Below are 21,090 nucleotides of genomic sequence, written 5' to 3' on the forward strand. Positions count from 1 at the left end.
GGGACAAATCTGCCCCCAGGGACCTTGGCGTAACCCTGGGGTTGTTATTGTAATTGGTTAGGTAGCTAAGTTAAACACTGAATCTCACTAATAAGCCTGGGTGGTACACATACATGGTGCAGATAATATACATGCTCACAACATGTTATCACATGGGCATTGTTAAGTCTTGTAGATGTATATGAAGTTGCATTTCAGTACTTTCCTGGCCTTTCTACTTGACCATTTTCTTTCTTTTCTTATCCGGCCCTTTGGATAATGATTGACCACTATTGCTGGTTATCTTAACCGATAACACCGGAGAGACGGAAATAATTGCGTTTTTGTTTTGCTTGTTTTATACTGGACAGATTATGGTTGATTTTATTTGTTTTCACTGCGAGACTTTTACTATTAATCCATTTTATGCTGTTCCTTGATAACAGTTTCCTAATTGTTTCAACACAGCATACTGCAAAAGGCTAAGTGGAGGTGAGTTCATCGTGTGAAATGTTGCCAAGTTTCTCATGCAAACCAAATTTATTTTTGGCTAACAAAGTTGGCCAAACGATACATTGTTTAAGGAAGCATGTCAAGACATGCTTATTCGTTATAGCCTATTATCCAAAGCTTAACAGAGGAATGTCATGGTTGCTCAGGATGGTTTTGGCTCTTTTTTTCTTAATATTGAACAATCTAGGTATCAATCAACTAAAAAAGAGCGAAGAGTAAATCAGTGTGTGCATAAGAAATATTATTAAATCTTCTACCAATCTAGTTGGCTAATAACACATTATAGATGTTTCGTACACTAATCAATCTGGCTGGATGTGAAAACTCGAACCAAGATTTATAAGGAAATACATGTTGTAGCTGACAAAAACCATACATCCTAAAATATTGGTATTCATTAAAGTCCTGCATGAATAATTTAACAAAGGGAATATGCTCCGTGCCCAAGCATATTTAATTTTGAAATGTTACAATTTTGTTCCCGATCCAATATTTTCCTTAGCACACCTTTTGTGCTTGCAGTGACCAAGACTATGACCCTAGCTGGACACCTACCATTAACGCAGTGGTGCTCAACTCCAGTCATCGAGACCCTCCAACACGTCAGGTTTTAAGGATATCCCTGCTTCTGCACCGGTGGCTCAATTAGTGACTCAGTCTAAGGCCTCGTTCAGGGTGCTGGCTTCGGAGGGAGGGCGTGCTGACGTGCTTGCTGCAGTGAGAAACAAAGTATTCAATTTGAATACTTGTTTTCAAGGTAGCTACTGCCCTGCCTCCGAAGCCAGGCGTTGCCGCTGACGACAGCTCAGTAAACGAAAATTTCGTTTCTTGGAGCTGAAGCCGCGTCACAGGGACCAAGGCAGCCAATGAAATCATTCTTCAGAATGATTTCATGGCTGCAGCTTGGATACTTTAACCCTGCAGCTTGGATACTTTAACCCTGCAGCCTGTAGCCCCGCCCCCTCCCCAACGCTGAAAAGGCAGCTGGGGGATAATCACATGTCGCCAGCAAACTCCCAGCACTGCCTCCCGCACGCCCCCCCTCCGAGCCCTCAGCTGCCTCCCTGAACGAGCCCTAAGACTGTTTGAGCCACCTGTGCTGAAGCTGGGATATCCTTAAAGCCTGACTTGTGGAAGGAGTTGAGCACCCATGCATCAGCTAACACTATGTGAGCGCAAATAGACCTATGTTTCTGCATGTTGTGTGTAGAGAGGTTTGCAGTTGTTTGCACTGTTATCAGTGATGTTTTAGGTGCTTGATCCTGGCCCTGCAAGGTACAGAATCAAGCTAAAGTTATAGGCAAGAACGAGCGTTATTTACTTACCATTTTTCCCGTGTGTCGCTCTGTGCATGTATCTGCCAACTGTTTGTGTTGCATTTTTGTCCATTTGCACAGTACATTGTAGGACACCGTGTAAGTTTCATGCGAGGCAGATGGAGGGAGAGACATTAATTTGATAAACAATAGGCCCTTTGGGTCTTAAGGGTCTTGTTTGACCTTCAGAGATCCCTATCTCACCACTTTACCTAACGGGACAAGAATATGTTTGTGTGGCAGACAGTCATCTTTTTCCATAGCCATGACATTCCCGATCCTTCAACAAACCTGGGACATTGTGGGTGTAGAATCCTGTTCCCAAGCTCCTGCAACAGCATAGTAAGCAGCAGATAAAATATGAAAAATAGTCTAGGTGTGTGAAGGGATGTCCTTGTTCTGCTTTCCCACAAGGAATGTGAACGTTTGCGACTCATCAGGCTATGGACATTAAAAAAATATATATTTTAAAGGCATGTCCACGGACCCCTGTGGTCCACATCCTCTCCAACAAAAGGAAGAAACCGAACCTTATATCTTTTTACGTCTCAGAAGGAGGGGGGGGGGGTGGGAGACTATCTCTACAGCACTTCTGTAATGGGGTTGTTTTTGCCCTTAAGGGAAGTTGTTTTGCTGTTAAAGTGGTTCTCGCATTCAATATACAGTAATAATATTATTGTGAGATCAGATTTTCATTGATTAGTGCAGCTTGGAAAACTTTGCAGAATATGTTTTCACTGAATTTTTTTTACATTTAATAGTACTTTTTATTCTGCTGTTGAGATAAACCTAAATTAAACATAAACACCATACAAAATGTATCTTCAATTAACTACATAATAATAAAGTAAAGGGAGTCACTGCACAAAACCATTCTGGTCACTCACTGTGCCGCCTTATATTTCATCCGGGTTGGGACATGACCTGCCACGGAGATTGAGTGAAGGGATGCAGATATTCGCTTTCTGATCCGTCGCTACAAGAAATAAATGGGACCAAACCATATCGGGTTTCTGAAGCTCCAATGAACGCCTGCTTTGTGCATCACGTATTATAAATACGAAGGGGCCGTTTTTACTGGCTCCACACACTGACGATTGTTTGACGCTTTATATGTATATTCAAAGCAGATCATGTAACTAAATGGATAAGGACGGCCTTTACTGTGCACAGGGTTTGGGCATTGTACAACAATGTGCTATTTTAAGCCAGAGAGCAGCAAGCTAACCTTGGCACCGAAAACCCGGAAGTTTTATTTTTATCTATTTTATTCGTGCGTTTGTTTAGTTATTGTTGCCATGTGTATCCTTCACACATCATGTCATGGGCTGAAATCATGAGAATTCAATTGAACGCAATGACTTATGTAGCAATATAAACCCAGACAATAAGGCTTGTATATGGTTGGGAGGCAAAGGTAGAAAGCCATTCAGATTTGGCGCTTTTCCAAATGAAAAGATAGTAAATCTCTTGTCACATATTTTAGGTTACTGTTTGACCCGGATTAATAACAATAGATGCGGCTGGTTTCATTAAATGATTGTACGTTTTAATGTTGTAAGCAGGGCAGTAGAATACTTTATAAAGGCACCTGTACAACTGTGTTGCTTTTTTAATGTGCAGGTGTTACCGTGAGATGCGTTGTATAAACGCTAGGGAGTTATTTAACAGTAGAGCTATAGAGGACCATGGTTAAGGAGATAACGTACACGTTATTTAACTCCTTACTCATTTCGTAAATTTGGTATTAACGGGTATTAATAGCGTCTCCTACATCTGTATGGCAGTTAAAGGTGTAAATTGGTTATTTAGTAATTGGTTATCAGTTTTCAGTTATCTGTGGATATCCGGTTTCACATAAGTTATAATTGGCAGCATCAATGAAACTATGTATCACATGTGATATCCACAAGCCACATCAGTTAACCCTTTTGACCAACTGTGATCTAATCTGACCAACTGTGATCGACAGGGGTTCACATAGTTTCCCGGCCTCCATCTGAAAACCTGGCGGACTGGGTGTCGACCAATCAGAGCACAAATGCTGCGTCGGCCAATCACAAATGGCGATGGGCCAATCAGGGCCGTGGGAGTGCCGTAAGACAGCCCACAGAGGTGGGCTTAAGGAGAGTGGGCAATTCAAGCTGATCAATGGGAACCGAGTCAGGCTAGAACTAAGGCCTCAGTTTCCAGTTTCAGCCTGATACCTCCTGCAGAAATAGATGCCTCAGAATATGGGATGAACAGTGGCTCCGCTTTTGAAGTCCATGTTCCCCAGACCTGAGTAAACACCCCCCAACCATTCCTGCAGTGTCCTAAACAACTCGCCCATCCAACCAGTGGATAGCAGGCCCAGATTCCTTTGTGTGCTGGCTTGCTAAGGGAATTACCAGCCCAGCACACAATGGAGTCATACGAAAACATTACATATGCATGCGGAATAAACGGTCTTGCAGGGGGATACAAAGAACCCCCGTCCTAAGCTAACTCCCTTTTTCTTTACAATATTGTAACTAGGGCACACATTTCTCCTCTCCGAGAACTCTCCGGTGCTGGAGATATTTACAGGTGAAGTTACCGGTAATACTTCCTGGCTTTACAGGGGGTTTATTTGGTTGCCCAATAGGAAGCTGAAGGATACTGTTTGTTTTTTTGTTTCCCTCCAAGTATTGGACTGCGTGGTGTCGGTGTGCTGCCATGTCCTCTGTTCTGTATCTCCCTGCTTTCTGACTGGCCATTCTCGGGATGTCATTTATGACTTTGCATGTGATGGGTATCACCAGTTTTAGATGAACTTACACTGAAAGCTGCCACTTCCTGTGCCATAAATGACATCACCAAATTGAAGACTCGTTCTCATTTTTTTTTAAAACTTTATATTGGTTTTAGTTTTTAAAAGTGCTAAAAGATATGTTCTTATTAATGAACGAGAACAATACTATATTGAGTAGTCCTCCTCTAAGAGCCTTGTATGGTTACAACCTCAACACTGCTAATAAAAGTGTGTGCATTGCTGATGATAATTAGCTGAGTGCATCAGGTGCATGCATACATTATCCAGTATGAGTGAAGGGTTTGTTCTAGACAGGTTAGTGGGAGAACGAAACAAAGGAGTACGTGCATTTTGTATCGAATGAGAAACAAATGGAGATCATGCATCAAAATGGAGCTTTTGAAAGAGTAGGGAAGGTTGGTTCAGTTGGTGTTGTAGAGAGATGGAACTGTTCAAAGAATGGCCAATGTTTTCCATGATCCTTGTATTACATGTAGCATTAGACCAGGGGAGGCCAACTCCAGTCCTCGAGAGCTACCAACAGGTCAGCTTTTCAGGATAAACCTGCTTCAACACAGGTGGCTGAATCAGTCCCAGCGTCAGCACAGGTGGCTCAGTCTTTGAGCCACTGATTGAGCCACGTGTGCTGAAGCAGAGATATCCTGGAAAGCTGACCTGTTGCTAGCTCTTGAGCACTGGAGATGGCTATCCGTGCAATAGACCCACAGTATCTTCTGAAAAACTATTGTGCATGGGGGATCGTGAAAGTTGTCAGAAAAGTTGTTGGTTCTGTATATGTAATCTAACTTGTCATTTGGATTTGCAGGCTCCATGCCATACGGCTTATGACTTGCAAGATCTCAGTCAATGGAAGGACGTGGAGCACTTCCGGTCACGTTTTACTCAGTCACCTATCCTCGGTCAGTCGCATGATTTGAGGCCTCTTGAATTGCGCAAGAGATCCACAGAACAACTTGGACCACAGGCCGACGATGGAGAATATAAAAACCAAATGAACTCTGAAGCTGTCGCTGCTTACACAGATGCGTCTTCCATGACTAGGTTGTCAACAGGATCCCATTTGTCTCCTGACTTTCATCAGCCAAGTATTATGTATGGCTCCCACAGTACAGAATGCCAAAAAGGAAATGGTATAAGCAATGAAGTTCACAAGAAGATGCCCTTTTCACCTCCCAAATCAAGTGAAGAAGCCACAAAGCCTATAACTTCCATCACTTTTGCATCCCGCAAACGTTCCCCTCCCGTTTCTATTGACTCTAATTCTGAAGTTGCCTCTCCTGAACAAACTCCATTTAACATACGATCTACTAGCTGGGATCCAATGTCTATCAACACGTTTTTAGGCGTTCAACCTGCTCCCTTGATTTCCAAGCCAAATAATGAAAGTCATGTTCACCAAGATCTTCCAATATCAAAATATAGAGATGTAATTTTGGACCAGTCTCCTAAACACAGTTCAGCAGAACAAACTCAAGCTGATCATTTTCAAAGCAGCTCAGAAAATGTGTTGCCCTTCAGAAGTCACTTTATTGATCAGAGTTCTGCCTTGGATAGGGGAAGTGTTTCTGTAACTAAATGTAATTCTCCCGATGTCAGGTGTAGTCCAAGTACTAGCAGATCTAGTGAACGTATATCTGTTGGTCATCAATGGGACATGGACTGTCTCCGTCATGAGACTTTGAAAGTTGAAAGCTCTGAAATGACTCCTCTGGATCAAGGCTTGGATAAGGCTAATATTGGTGGACCAACGTCAAATCCCATGCAGATAAACATTGGGAAAAGACATGGTGATGGCGCCTACCAATCGTCTCCAGCTAATTTTACAACCGCAGGCTCTACCACTGCTTCATCTCCAACTAGGAAAGCACTTTCTTGCATCCATGTTACGATCTCCCCGAAACAGGACCACCTTAAAAAGATTGACACTGTATTTAACAAGTCTAATGTGGCTGGCACATATGATTCTGCTGATGAAACACCTGATGGCAAGCTCGATATGGATGCAGCAGAAATATCGAGGTCATCCGCTGCAAAGCTGTCAAGGAATGAGCAAGCACTGTTGAGGCAAGACGTCTCCATTGAAACTGCAGCATTATCTCGCCCAAGCTCCTATTTTTTGCATTCCCCTGCTGCAGGTGGTAAAAGTATAACAAAAGCCCACAGTGAAGACATTGGGCGACCGATGAGTCATTCGAACAAAGAGAATATGCCAGAAAGTGCAACAGATGTGGTACAAAAGCATAAGCCATTGTCTGACGCTATAACTCAAATAACAACGGAAAGTCCCGGAAAAACTATCTTTTCAGCTGAAATCTTCATCAACGGTAGAGAGACGGAGGATAAAATCTCCGGTTCTTCAAAGGGAAATGAGACTCCAGAGTTGCAGCTGTCACCTGGCACTCAAATGTCCGACCTGTCCCGGGCAACTGGTGAGTGACCAAGTGTAACATTACCCCAAGCAGTAACATCACCCCAAGCAGTAACATCACCCCAAGCAGTAACATTACCCCAAGCAGTAACATTACCCCAAGCAGTAACATTACCCCAAGCAGTAACATTACCCCAAGCAGTAACATTACCCCAAGCAGTAACATTACCCCAAGCAGTAACATTACCCCAAGCAGTAACATTACCCCAAGCAGTAACATTACCCCAAGCAGTAACATTACCCCAAGCAGTAACATTACCCCAAGCAGTAACATCACCCCAAGCAGTAACATCACCCCAAGCAGTAACATCACCCCAAGCAGTAACATCACCCCAAGCAGTAACATCACCCCAAGCAGTAACATCACCCCAAGCAGTAACATCACCCCAAGCAGTAACATCACCCCAAGCAGTAACATCACCCCAAGCAGTAACATCACCCCAAGCAGTAACATCACCCCAAGCAGTAACATCACCCCAAGCAGTAACATCACCCCAAGCAGTAACATTACCCCAAGCAGCGCTAACTTCTGTAACTTCAAAATGTTATCCCTCTCTAACGATTACACTCTTGGAGGTCCCTAAAAGTTTCACCTGGATATTCTACATTATTTTACCAACTATGACATACTTGAAAACGAGAAGTAACTCTCAATGTATTACTTCCTGGTTAAAACCTTTTATAATATAAATCCATGTCCTTTAAATGGATCCCTTTTAAGATATGGTAAAGAAAATGTGTGTAAACAAAAAACATTTTTTAAACCTTATTGTTTACTCTCTTTTCATAGGGAGTTGTGCTATTTCTATTAGTGAAATGGTTATTATGCGTTGTAAAAGGAATTCAAGATAAAAACAGACTTATCTATTTGAATATAATGAAGTTTTTTTTTTTTTTTCCTATATTTTTTCAGAAATATTTCTGGAAGTATTCACCTTTAAAAAAAAAAATATAAAAAAGTTATTCAGTTATAAAGTGTTCATGTAATGTTATTGGCTGAAATTGTATTATGTATTTTAAATAATGCACAGATTATGTGCAAAGCTTCCGCTGTAGAATTTGGCGATGTACATCATACAGTATGGAATAGGTGATGTACATCATACAGTATGGAATAGGTGATGTACATCATACAGTATGGAATAGAACCCAATGATACAGTTACACAATGTGACCTGCAGCGTAGAAAAGTGTAATGGCAGAATATAGGAGTCACGTCCTTTCTTCTACGTGGAAGGGTATGTAAATATGTATTTATTTTGTCACCAGCAAAGAAGCGAATAATTGAACGATCCCATGTACATCATAATATATACATTTATCCCATGTACATCATAATATATACATTTTTGGTGAGCATTTGAAGACTTCTTCCTCTGACTATATTACCGTTTTTAATTGACCCCTATACTGTTTTTGTGTAGAATTGGAGGTATTTAGTACAGAGGTAAACTGGCACCAGCTGCTCAAGCACAGTTAATAGGAGAGAAGTCATTTCTTCTATAATGCAGCACTTACAATTTTCAGGCCCACAGAGCTTGCAATCCAATTTCTATATTGTCAGGGCACTCCACTGCAAATAGCTTTTATATACAAAAATATTTCCTAGGAAACTAAGAATCATTACTACTTGCATTTAGTATTAGGTGCAAACTACCAAGAGCTGGAAGGAGGAAAGAGCCTATATAGCCTGGTGTGCATTTTGCTTTAATGTTTTTAGTTGCTATTCACCTTTTGGGAAAACAAGCACAGGAAATACAAGTTCTCTTAATGCCTAGCCCTCCTACCCCACTCCCCCAACATGTCACTGTGCAATGTGTAGCTTACTCCCCCAATGCGTCACTGTGCGATGTTTAGCTTACATCCCCCCCCACCCCCACCCCCAACGTGTCACTGTGCCATGTGTAGCTTCCCCCCCCCGCCCCAACGTGTCACTGTGCCATGTGTAGCTTCCCCCCCGCCCCCAACGTGTCACTGTGCCATGTGTAGCTTCCCCCCCCGCCCCCAACGTGTCACTGTGCCATGTGTAGCTTCCCCGCCCCCAACGTGTCACTGTGCCATGTGTAGCTTCCCCCCCCGCCCCCAACGTGTCACTGTGCCATGTGTAGCTTACTCCCCCCCACCCCTAACGTGTCACTGTGCCATGTGTAGCTTCCCCCCACGCCCACAACGTGTCACTGTGCCATGTGGAGCTTACTCCCCTCCACCCCCAACGTGTCACTGTTCCATGTGTAGCTTACTCCCCCCAGCCTCCAACGTGTCACTGTGCCATGTGTAGCTTACTCCCCCCAGCCCCCAACGTGTCACTGTGCCATGTGTAGCTTACTCCCCCCCGCCCCCAACGTGTCACTGTGCCATGTGTAGCTTACTCCCCCCCGCCCCTAACGTGTCACTGTGCCATGTGTAGCTTCCCGCCCCCAACGTGTCACTGTTCCATGTGTAGCTTACTCCCCCCAGCCTCCAACGTGTCACTGTGCCATGTGTAGCTTACTCCCCCCCGCCCCCAACGTGTCAATGTGCCGTGTAGCTTACTCCCCCCCGCCCCCAACGTGTCACTGTGCCATGTGTAGCTTGCCCCCGCCCCCAACGTGTCACTGTGCCATGTGTAGCTTACTCCCCCCAGCCCCCAACGTGTCACTGTGCCATGTAGCTTACTCCCCCCCGCCCCCAACGTGTCACTGTGCCATGTGTAGCTTACTCCCCCCCGCCCCCAATGTGTCACTGTGCCATGTGTAGCTTCCTCCCCCGCCCCCAACGTGTCACTGTGCCATGTGTAGCTTACTCCCCCCCGCCCCCAACGTGTCACTGTGCCGTGTAGCTTACTCCCCCCAGCCTCCGTGTCACTGTGCCATGTGTAGCTTACACCCCCCCGCCCCCAACGTGTCACTGTGCCATGTGTAGCTTACTCCCCCCGCCTCCAACGCGTCACTGTGCGATGTGTAGCTTACTCCCTCCCCACCCCGCCCCCAACGTGTCACTGTGCCATGTGTAGCTTACTCCCTCCTTCGCCCCCAACGTGTCACTGTGCGATGTGTAGCTTACTCCCCCCGCCTCCAACGCGTCTCTGTGCCGTGTAGCTTACTCCCCCCAGCCTCCGTGTCACTGTGCCATGTGTAGCTTACACCCCCCCGCCCCCAACGCGTCTCTGTGCGATGTGTAGCTTACTCCCCCCGCCTCCAACGCGTCTCTGTGCCATGTGTAGCTTCCCCCCCGCCCCAACGCGTCTCTGTGCCATGTGTAGCTTACTCCCTCCCGCCCCAACGCGTCGCTGTGCCATGTGTAGCTTACTCCCCCCGCCCCAACGCGTCTGTGCCATGTGTAGCTTACTCCCCCCGCCCCAACTCGTCTCTGTGCCATGTGTAGCTTACTCCCCCTGCCCCAACGCGTCTCTGTGCCATGTGTAGCTTACTCCCCCCGCCCCAACGCGTCTCTGTGCCATGTGTAGCTTACTCCCCCTGCCCCAACGCGTCTCTGTGCCATGTGTATCTTACTCCCCCCCGCCCCAACGCGTCTGTGCCATGTGTAGCTTACTCCCCCCCACCCCAACGCGTCTCTGTGCCATGTGTAGCTTACTCCCTCCCGCCCCAACGCGTCTCTGTGCCATGTGTAGCTTACTCCCCAACGCGTCTCTGTGCCATGTGTAGCTTACTCCCCCCCGCCCCAACGCGTCTGTGCCATGTGTAGCTTACTCCCTCCCGCCCCAACGCGTCTCTGTGCCATGTGTAGCTTACTCCCCCCCGCCCCAACGCGTCTCTGTGCCGTGTGTAGCTTACTCCCCCCCGCCCCAACGCGTCTCTGTGCCGTGTGTAGCTTACTCCCCCCCGCCCCAACGCGTCTCTGTGCCGTGTGTAGCTTACTCCCCCCCGCCCCAACGCGTCTCTGTGCCGTGTGTAGCTTACTCCCCCCCGCCCCAACGCGTCTCTGTGCCGTGTGTAGCTTACTCCCCCCCGCCCCAACGCGTCTCTGTGCCGTGTGTAGCTTACTCCCCCCCGCCCCAACGCGTCTCTGTGCCGTGTGTAGCTTACTCCCCCCCGCCCCAACGCGTCTCTGTGCCGTGTGTAGCTTACTCCCCCCGCCCCAACGCGTCTCTGTGCCATGTGTAGCTTACTCCCCCCCGCCCCAACGCGTCTCTGTGCCATGTGTAGCTTACTCCCCCCCGCCCCAACGCGTCTCTGTGCCATGTGTAGCTTACTCCCCCCCGTCCCAACGCGTCTCTGTGCCGTGTGTAGCTTACTCCCCCCCGCCCCAACGCGTCTCTGTGCCATGTGTAGCTTACTCCCCCCCGTCCCAACGCGTCTCTGTGCCGTGTGTAGCTTACTCCCCCCCGCCCCAACGCGTCTCTGTGCCGTGTGTAGCTTACTCCCCCCCGCCCCAACGCGTCTCTGTGCCATGTGTAGCTTACTCCCCCCCGCCCCAACGCGTCTCTGTGCCGTGTGTAGCTTACTCCCCCCCGCCCCAACGCGTCTCTGTGCCGTGTGTAGCTTACTCCCCCCGCCCCAACGCGTCTCTGTGCCATGTGTAGCTTACTCCCCCCCGCCCCAACGCGTCTCTGTGCCATGTGTAGCTTACTCCCCCCCGCCCCAACGCGTCTCTGTGCCATGTGTAGCTTACTCCCCCCCGTCCCAACGCGTCTCTGTGCCGTGTGTAGCTTACTCCCCCCCGCCCCAACGCGTCTCTGTGCCATGTGTAGCTTACTCCCCCCCGCCCCAACGCGTCTCTGTGCCGTGTGTAGCTTACTCCCCCCGCCCCAACGCGTCTCTGTGCCATGTGTAGCTTACTCCCCCCCGCCCCAACGCGTCTCTGTGCCGTGTGTAGCTTACTCCCCCCCGCCCCAACGCGTCTCTGTGCCATGTGTAGCTTACTCCCTCCCGCCCCATCGCATCTCTGTGCGATATGTAGCTTACTCCCCCCCGCCCCAACGCGTCTGTGTGCCATGTGTAGCTTACTCCCCCCCGCCCCAACGCGTCTCTGTGCCATGTGTAGCTTACTCCCCCCCGCCCCAACGCGTCTCTGTGCCATGTGTAGCTTACTCCCCCCCGTCCCAACGCGTCTCTGTGCCGTGTGTAGCTTACTCCCCCCCGCCCCAACGCGTCTCTGTGCCATGTGTAGCTTACTCCCCCCCGTCCCAACGCGTCTCTGTGCCGTGTGTAGCTTACTCCCCCCGCCCCAACGCGTCTCTGTGCCATGTGTAGCTTACTCCCCCCCGCCCCAACGCGTCTCTGTGCCATGTGTAGCTTACTCCCCCCCGCCCCAACGCGTCTCTGTGCCATGTGTAGCTTACTCCCCCCCGCCCCAACGCGTCTCTGTGCCATGTGTAGCTTACTCCCCCCCGCCCCAACGCGTCTCTGTGCCGTGTGTAGCTTACTCCCCCCCGCCCCAACGCGTCTCTGTGCCGTGTGTAGCTTACTCCCCCCGCCCCAACGCGTCTCTGTGCCATGTGTAGCTTACTCCCCCCCGTCCCAACGCGTCTCTGTGCCGTGTGTAGCTTACTCCCCCCCGCCCCAACGCGTCTCTGTGCCATGTGTAGCTTACTCCCCCCCCGCCCCAACGCGTCTCTGTGCCGTGTGTAGCTTACTCCCCCCCGCCCCAACGCGTCTCTGTGCCATGTGTAGCTTACTCCCCCCCGTCCCAACGCGTCTCTGTGCCATGTGTAGCTTACTCCCCCCCGTCCCAACGCGTCTCTGTGCCGTGTGTAGCTTACTCCCCCCGCCCCAACGCGTCTCTGTGCCATGTGTAGCTTACTCCCCCCCGCCCCAACGCGTCTCTGTGCCATGTGTAGCTTACTCCCCCCCGCCCCAACGCGTCTCTGTGCCATGTGTAGCTTACTCCCCCCCGCCCCAACGCGTCTCTGTGCCGTGTGTAGCTTACTCCCCCCCGCCCCAACGCGTCTCTGTGCCGTGTGTAGCTTACTCCCCCCGCCCCAACGCGTCTCTGTGCCATGTGTAGCTTACTCCCCCCCGTCCCAACGCGTCTCTGTGCCGTGTGTAGCTTACTCCCCCCCGCCCCAACGCGTCTCTGTGCCATGTGTAGCTTACTCCCCCCCGCCCCAACGCGTCTCTGTGCCGTGTGTAGCTTACTCCCCCCGCCCCAACGCGTCTCTGTGCCATGTGTAGCTTACTCCCCCCCGCCCCAACGCGTCTCTGTGCCATGTGTAGCTTACTCCCCCCCGCCCCAACGCGTCACTGTGCCATGTGTAGCTTACTCCCTCCCGCCCCAACGCGTCTCTGTGCCATGTGTAGCTTACTCCCCCCCGCCCCAACGCGTCTCTGTGCCGTGTGTAGCTTACTCCCTCCCGCCCCAACGCGTCTCTGTGCCGTGTGTAGCTTACTCCCCCCCGCCCCAACGCGTCTCTGTGCCATGTGTAGCTTACTACCCATCGCATCTCTGTGCCATGTGTAGCTTACTCCCTCCCGCCCCAACGCGTCTCTGTGCCATGTGTAGCTTACTCCCCCCCGTCCCAACGCGTCTCTGTGCCGTGTGTAGCTTACTCCCCCCCGCCCCAACGCATCTCTGTGCCATGTGTAGCTTACTCCCCCCCGTCCCAACGCGTCTCTGTGCCGTGTGTAGCTTACTCCCCCCGCCCCAACGCGTCTCTGTGCCGTGTGTAGCTTACTCCCCATCGCCCCAACGCGTCTCTGTGCCGTGTGTAGCTTACTCCCCCCCGCCCCAACGCGTCTCTGTGCCGTGTGTAGCTTACTCCCCCCGCCCCAACGCGTCTCTGTGCCATGTGTAGCTTACTCCTCCCCGCCCCAACGCGTCTCTGTGCCGTGTGTAGCTTACTCCCTCCCGCCCCAACGCGTCTCTGTGCCATGTGTAGCTTACTCCCCCCCGTCCCAACGCGTCTCTGTGCCGTGTGTAGCTTACTCCCCCCCGCCCCAACGCATCTCTGTGCCATGTGTAGCTTGCTCTTCTGCTAGACAAGAAGTAAAAGCATCCGTCTATCCTGCTTGTTTCTCTTTACGTCATCTCAAAAGATTTTACCAGATCAGTCATAAGATCGGGTAACTCCCTTCCCACATATATTTGTAACACTTCTCTTGCCGTATGCTTGTGCTTTTCTGGTATAGAAAATAATTTGTCTGCATAGAATATATAAATGATGCCCGTGCAATGTGCCAGGTGTATGCACTTCCCATGTTCCTATGAGGGACAAGAGGCAACCAACATTACAGCTTCCCCATAAAGTTACAGCAGAAAGTGGCAGGTATTCATTTTGTTTTTTTTATGCCCCTTTTATTTCTAAATGTATTGTTTATTACTGTATTTGTATTATTTAATGTAATGTTTTGTTGTTTTGGAACAGATCAACCTTTGCTTCTGCCATACAGACCACCTGGAAGCCACGATTTGTTCTACGTCCCATATCGTGAAGGAGTATCCAGAATATCACCTGTCAGATCTGACAGTACCATAGAAAGTTCACATCCAGGTAAAATGCCTCCCCGGAATACGTTTGCTAAAAAGTCATCTTTTAATTAGATTTGTAACATTCTGATACGGAAACATTTACATCATAATAATATGCGTTCCCACCTTTTAGTTTAAGACGGGTTCGCAAACTTTCCATCTGCGCCCACCCTGCCTGCTCTGCCCCCCTGCTCAGGGCCCCCCTTACCTTTTCTCTGGTGGTTTCTGACGCCACAATGTCATGTGACCCCATTTGACGCAGCGTTGCCACGGCGTCGCCAGAAGCCGCCGGAGATAAGGTATGTGAAATACAGAGGCCTCACACCCTGGCATTTTAATTTAAATCCTTTGGGGAGGAACGCAGAGCCTCTGTTAGCACCGCCTGTCACGGGTGACCAGGAATTTACACCTTTTTACCAGGATCATGCACTTAAAATGAGCATAATTCACTTAAAATGGGCATACACACAGTGGAAAACAAAATACATAAGAAAATACACACTTACTGGGGGTCTGTGCTATAAAACTAGACCTTCTCAATAAGAAACTTATCCTGACCGGGACTTGGCTCCAAACGTCCTGGAACCAAAATCGGCTTGCAATCCCAGCCGCTACGTTCAATTCTCTGAACTTGGCCGCAAAAAGTGGGACGTAGAAAATATTTTGACTTGAAATTTCTGAAGCCGTCTCTTGCTATTTCACGGAGAGCATATTATCATATTTTGGTCATTTCAAATTTGCCGCTGTAGTTCTGGCAATTAGAATCTCATGACCGGATTGGCTGAGACGATTCTTATAGTATTTTGAAACTCATTCACAAAATACTACAGCCAATCCCAGTGTGGGAACTTTCTCACCAGCCAATCAGAGCAATTCCAGTCTTCTGAAGCCGGGCAAGCATGGATTCTGAATCAGCCAAGGACATGCGCAAGTTTGCCACCCTAGCCACTTGCTATTCAGAAGCCACCTGCTGGGTTAGGCTCCACCAAGTCTGGTGGGGCAAATGGTAGTCCGGAGGACTTCCATTCATCCCAGGACATGGGTACTTGAGTCCTGCCCAAATGGTCTTCACACCTCAGACATCCTCTGTGGCTTTCATGTCTGATTTCTGAGCAGACTCACTGGCACCAGGTTGGTAGCCCAGTGGCTCACTCAGAACATTGGTTCTGAAAGTCCCAGCTCATAATAGTGTGCACAACAGTACACGTTATACTAAACCACAATGTTTAATAAAATATAAATGTTACCTATCCTAAGTCTCTGGGTATGGGGAATAGAATAAAAAGCTGCACTTTATTTTATATTAGACTATATTCCCCACACTGTTTCATAGACTTGGACTGGATTTTACAAGTCCACTCACAACCGTATACTTATGGTTGGAGTACCCATGAACCCCTATATAGGTTCTGGGTGACCTGGGCAGTAACTGGAAATCCCCCTTAACCTAGGGACCCCTTATAGTTACAGGGACCCTTTGCACCATTTACATTTCTGAGCTGTGCTGAAGCAGGGAACCCTAGCTGTTAGTCACGCAAGCGTTTTCAAGGGGAGATATTGCTGGGACAATGTGTCTACATGTATCCTGGAATCCGACCTGAATCCTGGGTACATTTTTGGGGTATCCAGCAACTCTGGATCTCGACTATCTAGACACATTCTGTCAACACTTTCTCCGCAAAACCCCCCTTGAAACGCATACCCCAGCAATCCCTGCTCGCTGGCACACCTGGAAAGGCAATAACACAAAAATAATTTGTCGCATAATTTACAGGACATGCAATACAATGGTTAGGCTCAAGAGCTGACACTCTTGAACCCCAAAACATGGATCAGAGGTAACCAAACGGGCTTAACCTTTATTAGTGAGCCTGGTTACCCCCTCACCGCCACCCGTCCCCCCCCCCCCCAACCCACTGTTTGCACACCCCTTGTCTGAGAGATGCTGTTTGCTTGGAGAAACTATAAAAGTGTCCAACAACTGTTCACCAGGTCATAAGCTACATAAGTACTACTACTACTTTTTTATCCCTCATTTGAGTAAAATGATTACATTGTCATTACGCTGGAGGAGACCGGTTTATTCCATTAGAAAAAAACATCATTTTGGTTAACTTTTGAGGCACTTTCATCCGCAATAACATGTTTTCTTTGTCCATCATAAAATGTTTCACCTTGTACAGCATATTACAAGTATTTTCTCTATCTACACTGTGTTCAGGAAAAAAAGGGACCTCTTTCATTTTTCATTATGTCTTATATATTTCTCACTCAATCCCCATGAAAATGTTCAAAATTGTAGGTCTGTTATGTAGAGTAACACTGTATAAGAAGCACAATGTGGACAATCAACTGATGTTAATTAAATTGATGTTGCTGTATTATGTCAACAAGTGCCAGGTACACTGCAGGAGGGTCATGTTCATTACATGAGAAATAGGAGTTTTTCCGTCGTAGCTCATAAATGTGTTAAACTGGTGTAATCTAATCTGCAACACTAAGATTACTGTAATGTTTGGGTTCAAAGGATGTGCACAAAATCCCCTCCTCCTGCTGAAACCCGCGTCCGATGACGAGAGCGTCGCTGTCTGATTGCATCATCGATAACGCGCTGCTCCCGCTCCTGAATGATACGTTGTTTTACGTATTAGTTCTTTTCAGGCCTCCTAACGACGTCCTTTATCAGGAACCGTTTTATGTCAGTGTTTGGGACTGTAATTCTTGCTCTGTCTCCAGCACTTTATAACCTGCTTATCTTCGTCACTAAGCCCCATGCTGTAACTATGCAGTTACTGAGGGGAAAACGCCATCACCAACTCCAAGGAATATTTATTAGATTTTCAAATTATTCCTCAAATGTAATAATCTCCTGTGACAGACCTATAATTGCTCAAATATTCATGAAAATGTCGTTATTTTTCTGCAAGATATGACAGAAAATAAAAGCGGTCCTGTCTTTTCTGAACGCAGTGTATATTTCTGTATGTGTTTAAACCTTTCTTCCACTAGAGGGAGCTTTAGAACCAGTTACCTTATTTAAGAACATGGTATTTTGTACAAAAGACGGTTATACTGGTCAACCAACAACTCGCAGATCTAGAGTTATTTACCTTTGTTCCTGTGCCTGTCACCTTTTTATATATGAAATAAAGCATACGGAAGCAGGGTTACCAGTAGCACGTTGCACGTCATTTATTGGCCAGCAGAGCGCGGCTGATCTGAATGGCCATAAGTATTCATGTCTGTAAGTAGCGTGTGAGCAGGTTGGCCGCTTTGAAGCAGGTTTTCACGTTTTCTTGCATACACACATGTCCCTTTCCTTGAAAATGAATGTACTGTGCTGAATAATGATGGTGAGTATGTCCTTACACGTTCTGCACCACAAAGCGGTAAAATACAACTCTATGTTGCGATATGTCTCCTAACCAGCCCAACCGTATTGATGTGGAGAGATGGCCACATCTGCTGCTCTGTGACACACCTTAATGACCAGTGTGAGAGCCCTTCCCAATGCTAATAGTCTCTGTTGGAGGGGAGTACATGTCAATATAAGCAGCAGAATTCAGCAGAAGTGATGTTTTGGGAGACAGCTTAATTTTTGCTGGTTTCTTCGAAATGTATATCTTACACTAGTTTTATGCCATGACATTCATTTTCATGTGTAAAAATAAAAAATAAAACATTTTTAAACTACTATATTGTTTCCTTTGCCAGAATCATGTATATCTTACACTAGTTTTGTCGTGAAACTCATTTTCATGTGTAAAAAAAAAAAAAAGCATTTTTAAACTACTATATTGTTTCCTTTGCCTGAATCCTAAACAAGATCCTTATATGCCCAACCGAGTCATCCCGTGCAAAATTTCTCCTTAGGCTCCAATGATGCGGTTTCCCCAAACTTCTCCGCAGAAATGCTGGGCTCGGCCAGCCAAAACGCTTTAAACACTGTACCCCTCAAACATAAAGAAGGCATCTACAGCAAGGGCGCAGCACCTAGAGCAGCCTGGGAACAGGGAGCCGCACAGGCCAAGAAACCTGCCACAGGTTAGAAACATCACTTACTTTTGCTTGAAACAAGTTATTATCAATCATAATGACCAATATAGGGACTCTTAAATCTGTGCGTTCGTCTTTCTTATTAAATCACAGCGGAATAGTTATTTCCCATGGTCTCGGTCTCGTTTGTGGATGTAATATGCAAGGTAATAAAAACGTGAAAATTTGTATTTTTAAAATACTAAATGCAATTGTAGTTGTAGACAAGTGATTCCAGCCTGTGTGTGTCTCGCTTAGAAAACTACTTTCCATACTCAAGAATCCACCACTAGGACATGTGATATTGTGTGCCAGTCTGTCCACACAAGTGTTCTGTTCATGCACTTGTACATTTTAACCTTGAGGCTATGGATTCAGATATACAAATTAGAGCCTAATAAATGCCCTTGGGATATCGGGGTTTTTTTTTTGCATTTACGATGAAACATTCAAATATTTGGCATGTGTCCAGGTATTTGAATGTTTCATCGTAAATGCAAAAAAAAACGATATCTCGGGGGCATTTATTAGGCTCAATGTTGTGTTTGTAAAAAAAAAAATATGTTTAAATGCAGTTTGGGTGACTACCCCAAAAATATAATAAACAACTGCTAAAATTGTATTTCTAACCTACCCCTCTTCCCCCCCCCCCAGGATGTAAAGATTATTTGGAGTCTCCAACAAAACCCAAACCTGTATCAAGGCCAGCTGTTCAACATCTGCCACAGAAGGAGCCAGAGAATCAGTTTGGTCCCTATACAACACTCCGGCAAGGAGGCTCACGCTCTGAGGACGAGTCTAGAGATAGATCAACAAATGTGCGAGACAAGCTTCAGCTTCCTTCGTACCATCCCCGGGAAGAAAAGGAGTTCTTACCCTTAAAGCCTGTAGTGGATTATAGCCGAGAATATTACCCAGATGTTAAACTAGCACCGAGGTACAAAGCTCAAGAGGAAGAACTTGAGCCAACTCAAACAAAGAAGAACGCAAGTTATACACTGGGCAGCAGTCAGACCACTGATGTCACCGGAAGGAGTGCGAAGAGTGAGCAATCCCTGAAGAATGGAAAACATACCCTGAATAGCGACCAGGTCACCGATTTCAGTAGAAGTCAGAGATGTGAGCAACCATTGAGAAATGCGAACAACATGGTCACTAGTCGTCAAGCCACCGATGCCAGTGGACGAATGCAGGAAAAGGAGCTGACTCATACTCAAACCACTCTTTCAAACCATAGCCTGGATGATCTTTGGGCTCGGTTTACAGAAAGGAAGAAAAACCAGCTCTCAGAATCCAGCAGCAAGCTAGAAATGTCTTTGGTGGAACGTCTTGATCGGTTAGCAAGGATACTTCAGAATCCTGTTGCCCACTCACTGTTGGCCACAGCAGACGAATGGACTGACCAAGACAAAATCCAGAGGAGGAAAGAGAATGGAAGGCAATGGGAAAGCAATAAAGTGGAAAGAGAGAGATTGTCGCAAAAAACTTTCATAGCTACAACACAGCAAGTAAAAGGAGAATCAACACTAGATGAAATGAAAATCTCTTCCTACCATATAAGGAGGAAATTGCAGCAAGGACAGTATGTAGACAAGCCCAGTGACCGATCCGTAGATTCAGACTTTTCTCGGGATGTTGGAAGCACAGAAATTGATGGTGGCACCACTGAAACAGAAACTGCGACACAAACTGATAGTGACACAATGACTCAGACGGGAGTAAGCAGTTCCATATCTACCATTGACACTGTCCGACTCATCAAAGCTTTTGGCCCAGAGAGAGTTCGTCCATCATCAACGCTCTCCCACTTGTATAACACCATCGATCTCCAGAAAAAACACACTAAAGATAACATGAGAAAGGGGAGCAGAAATTGTGCGAGCGGGGAGCGTTCAAGAACGGAGTTTGTTGAGCTTCAGAAGAGTAGAAATAAGGTACAGGTGCATGGTTTGTCTATTTTTAATGTTATCTACTTAACTGCGTCCCCGCTGGCGCTGAGCGCGCGGTGCTTGCCGAGGTTGCTTGTTGCAATGTAAATTCGGACGTCCCCGCTCATGCGGCGTGCTCGGGCACGTACGCTCGGCGCTTGGGGAGACAACAAAATTCGACTTTGAAGTGCGCTCAGCAGAGGTGCATGCATAGAACACAGCCACATACGCACACACATACACATGCAGCCTCACACACACACACAGACTCACACACACAAATAGCCCCGATCCATGCCCCCTGCTCCCACTTGAAAATTAGGCAGGGCACCCTGCGCTCATGCTTTGAGAGTTGGTGACGTCACCGCTCTCAAGCATGAGCGTTGTCAGCGCCAGCGGGGACTCGGGTGCAGAGTTTATATATGAGCAAGAATCTTTTTGCAATTAAATGACCAATGTGCAGTTATTTTAGCCCAGTAGGCTCCACACTGAAGATAATCCATGTTATTACTTTTATAATAGCTGAAGACAAAAACAGACAAGCACAACCACTGATCAGTATAATTTATTTTTGTTTAAGAATAGTAACAAACAATGCTCACTTACATGTGAGAAAATATAGCTGAGCACTGCAGGGCACAGGCAGGGAACATCACATGGATAGTCCTTATGTACATATGGAAGACACTG

General features: G+C 47.3%; 1 protein-coding gene across 8 annotated transcripts in view; it reads left to right on the plus strand.

Moving 5' to 3' along the window:
- Positions 1-21,090, plus strand: part of ALMS1 (ALMS1 centrosome and basal body associated protein) — a 67,781-nt gene that overhangs the window by 26,989 nt on the left and 19,702 nt on the right. For 7 of the 8 annotated variants that reach the window (XR_012788440.1, XR_012788438.1, XM_075573481.1 and 4 more), the window contains 4 exons: positions 5,408-7,031; positions 14,334-14,459; positions 18,311-18,481; positions 19,127-20,412. Coding sequence is in view for 6 of the 8 variants with exons in the window: in XM_075573481.1 (XP_075429596.1) it covers positions 5,408-7,031; positions 14,334-14,459; positions 18,311-18,481; positions 19,127-20,412 (3,207 nt within the window). In the remaining 2 variants the exon portion in view is untranslated. The remainder of the gene's footprint in view (positions 1-5,407; positions 7,032-14,333; positions 14,460-18,310; positions 18,482-19,126; positions 20,413-21,090) is intronic. The other variant, XM_075573500.1, reaches the window with a different exon arrangement.

This window comes from Ascaphus truei, chromosome 1 (assembly GCF_040206685.1).
Source record: "Ascaphus truei isolate aAscTru1 chromosome 1, aAscTru1.hap1, whole genome shotgun sequence".
NCBI lineage: Eukaryota > Metazoa > Chordata > Amphibia > Anura > Ascaphidae > Ascaphus > Ascaphus truei.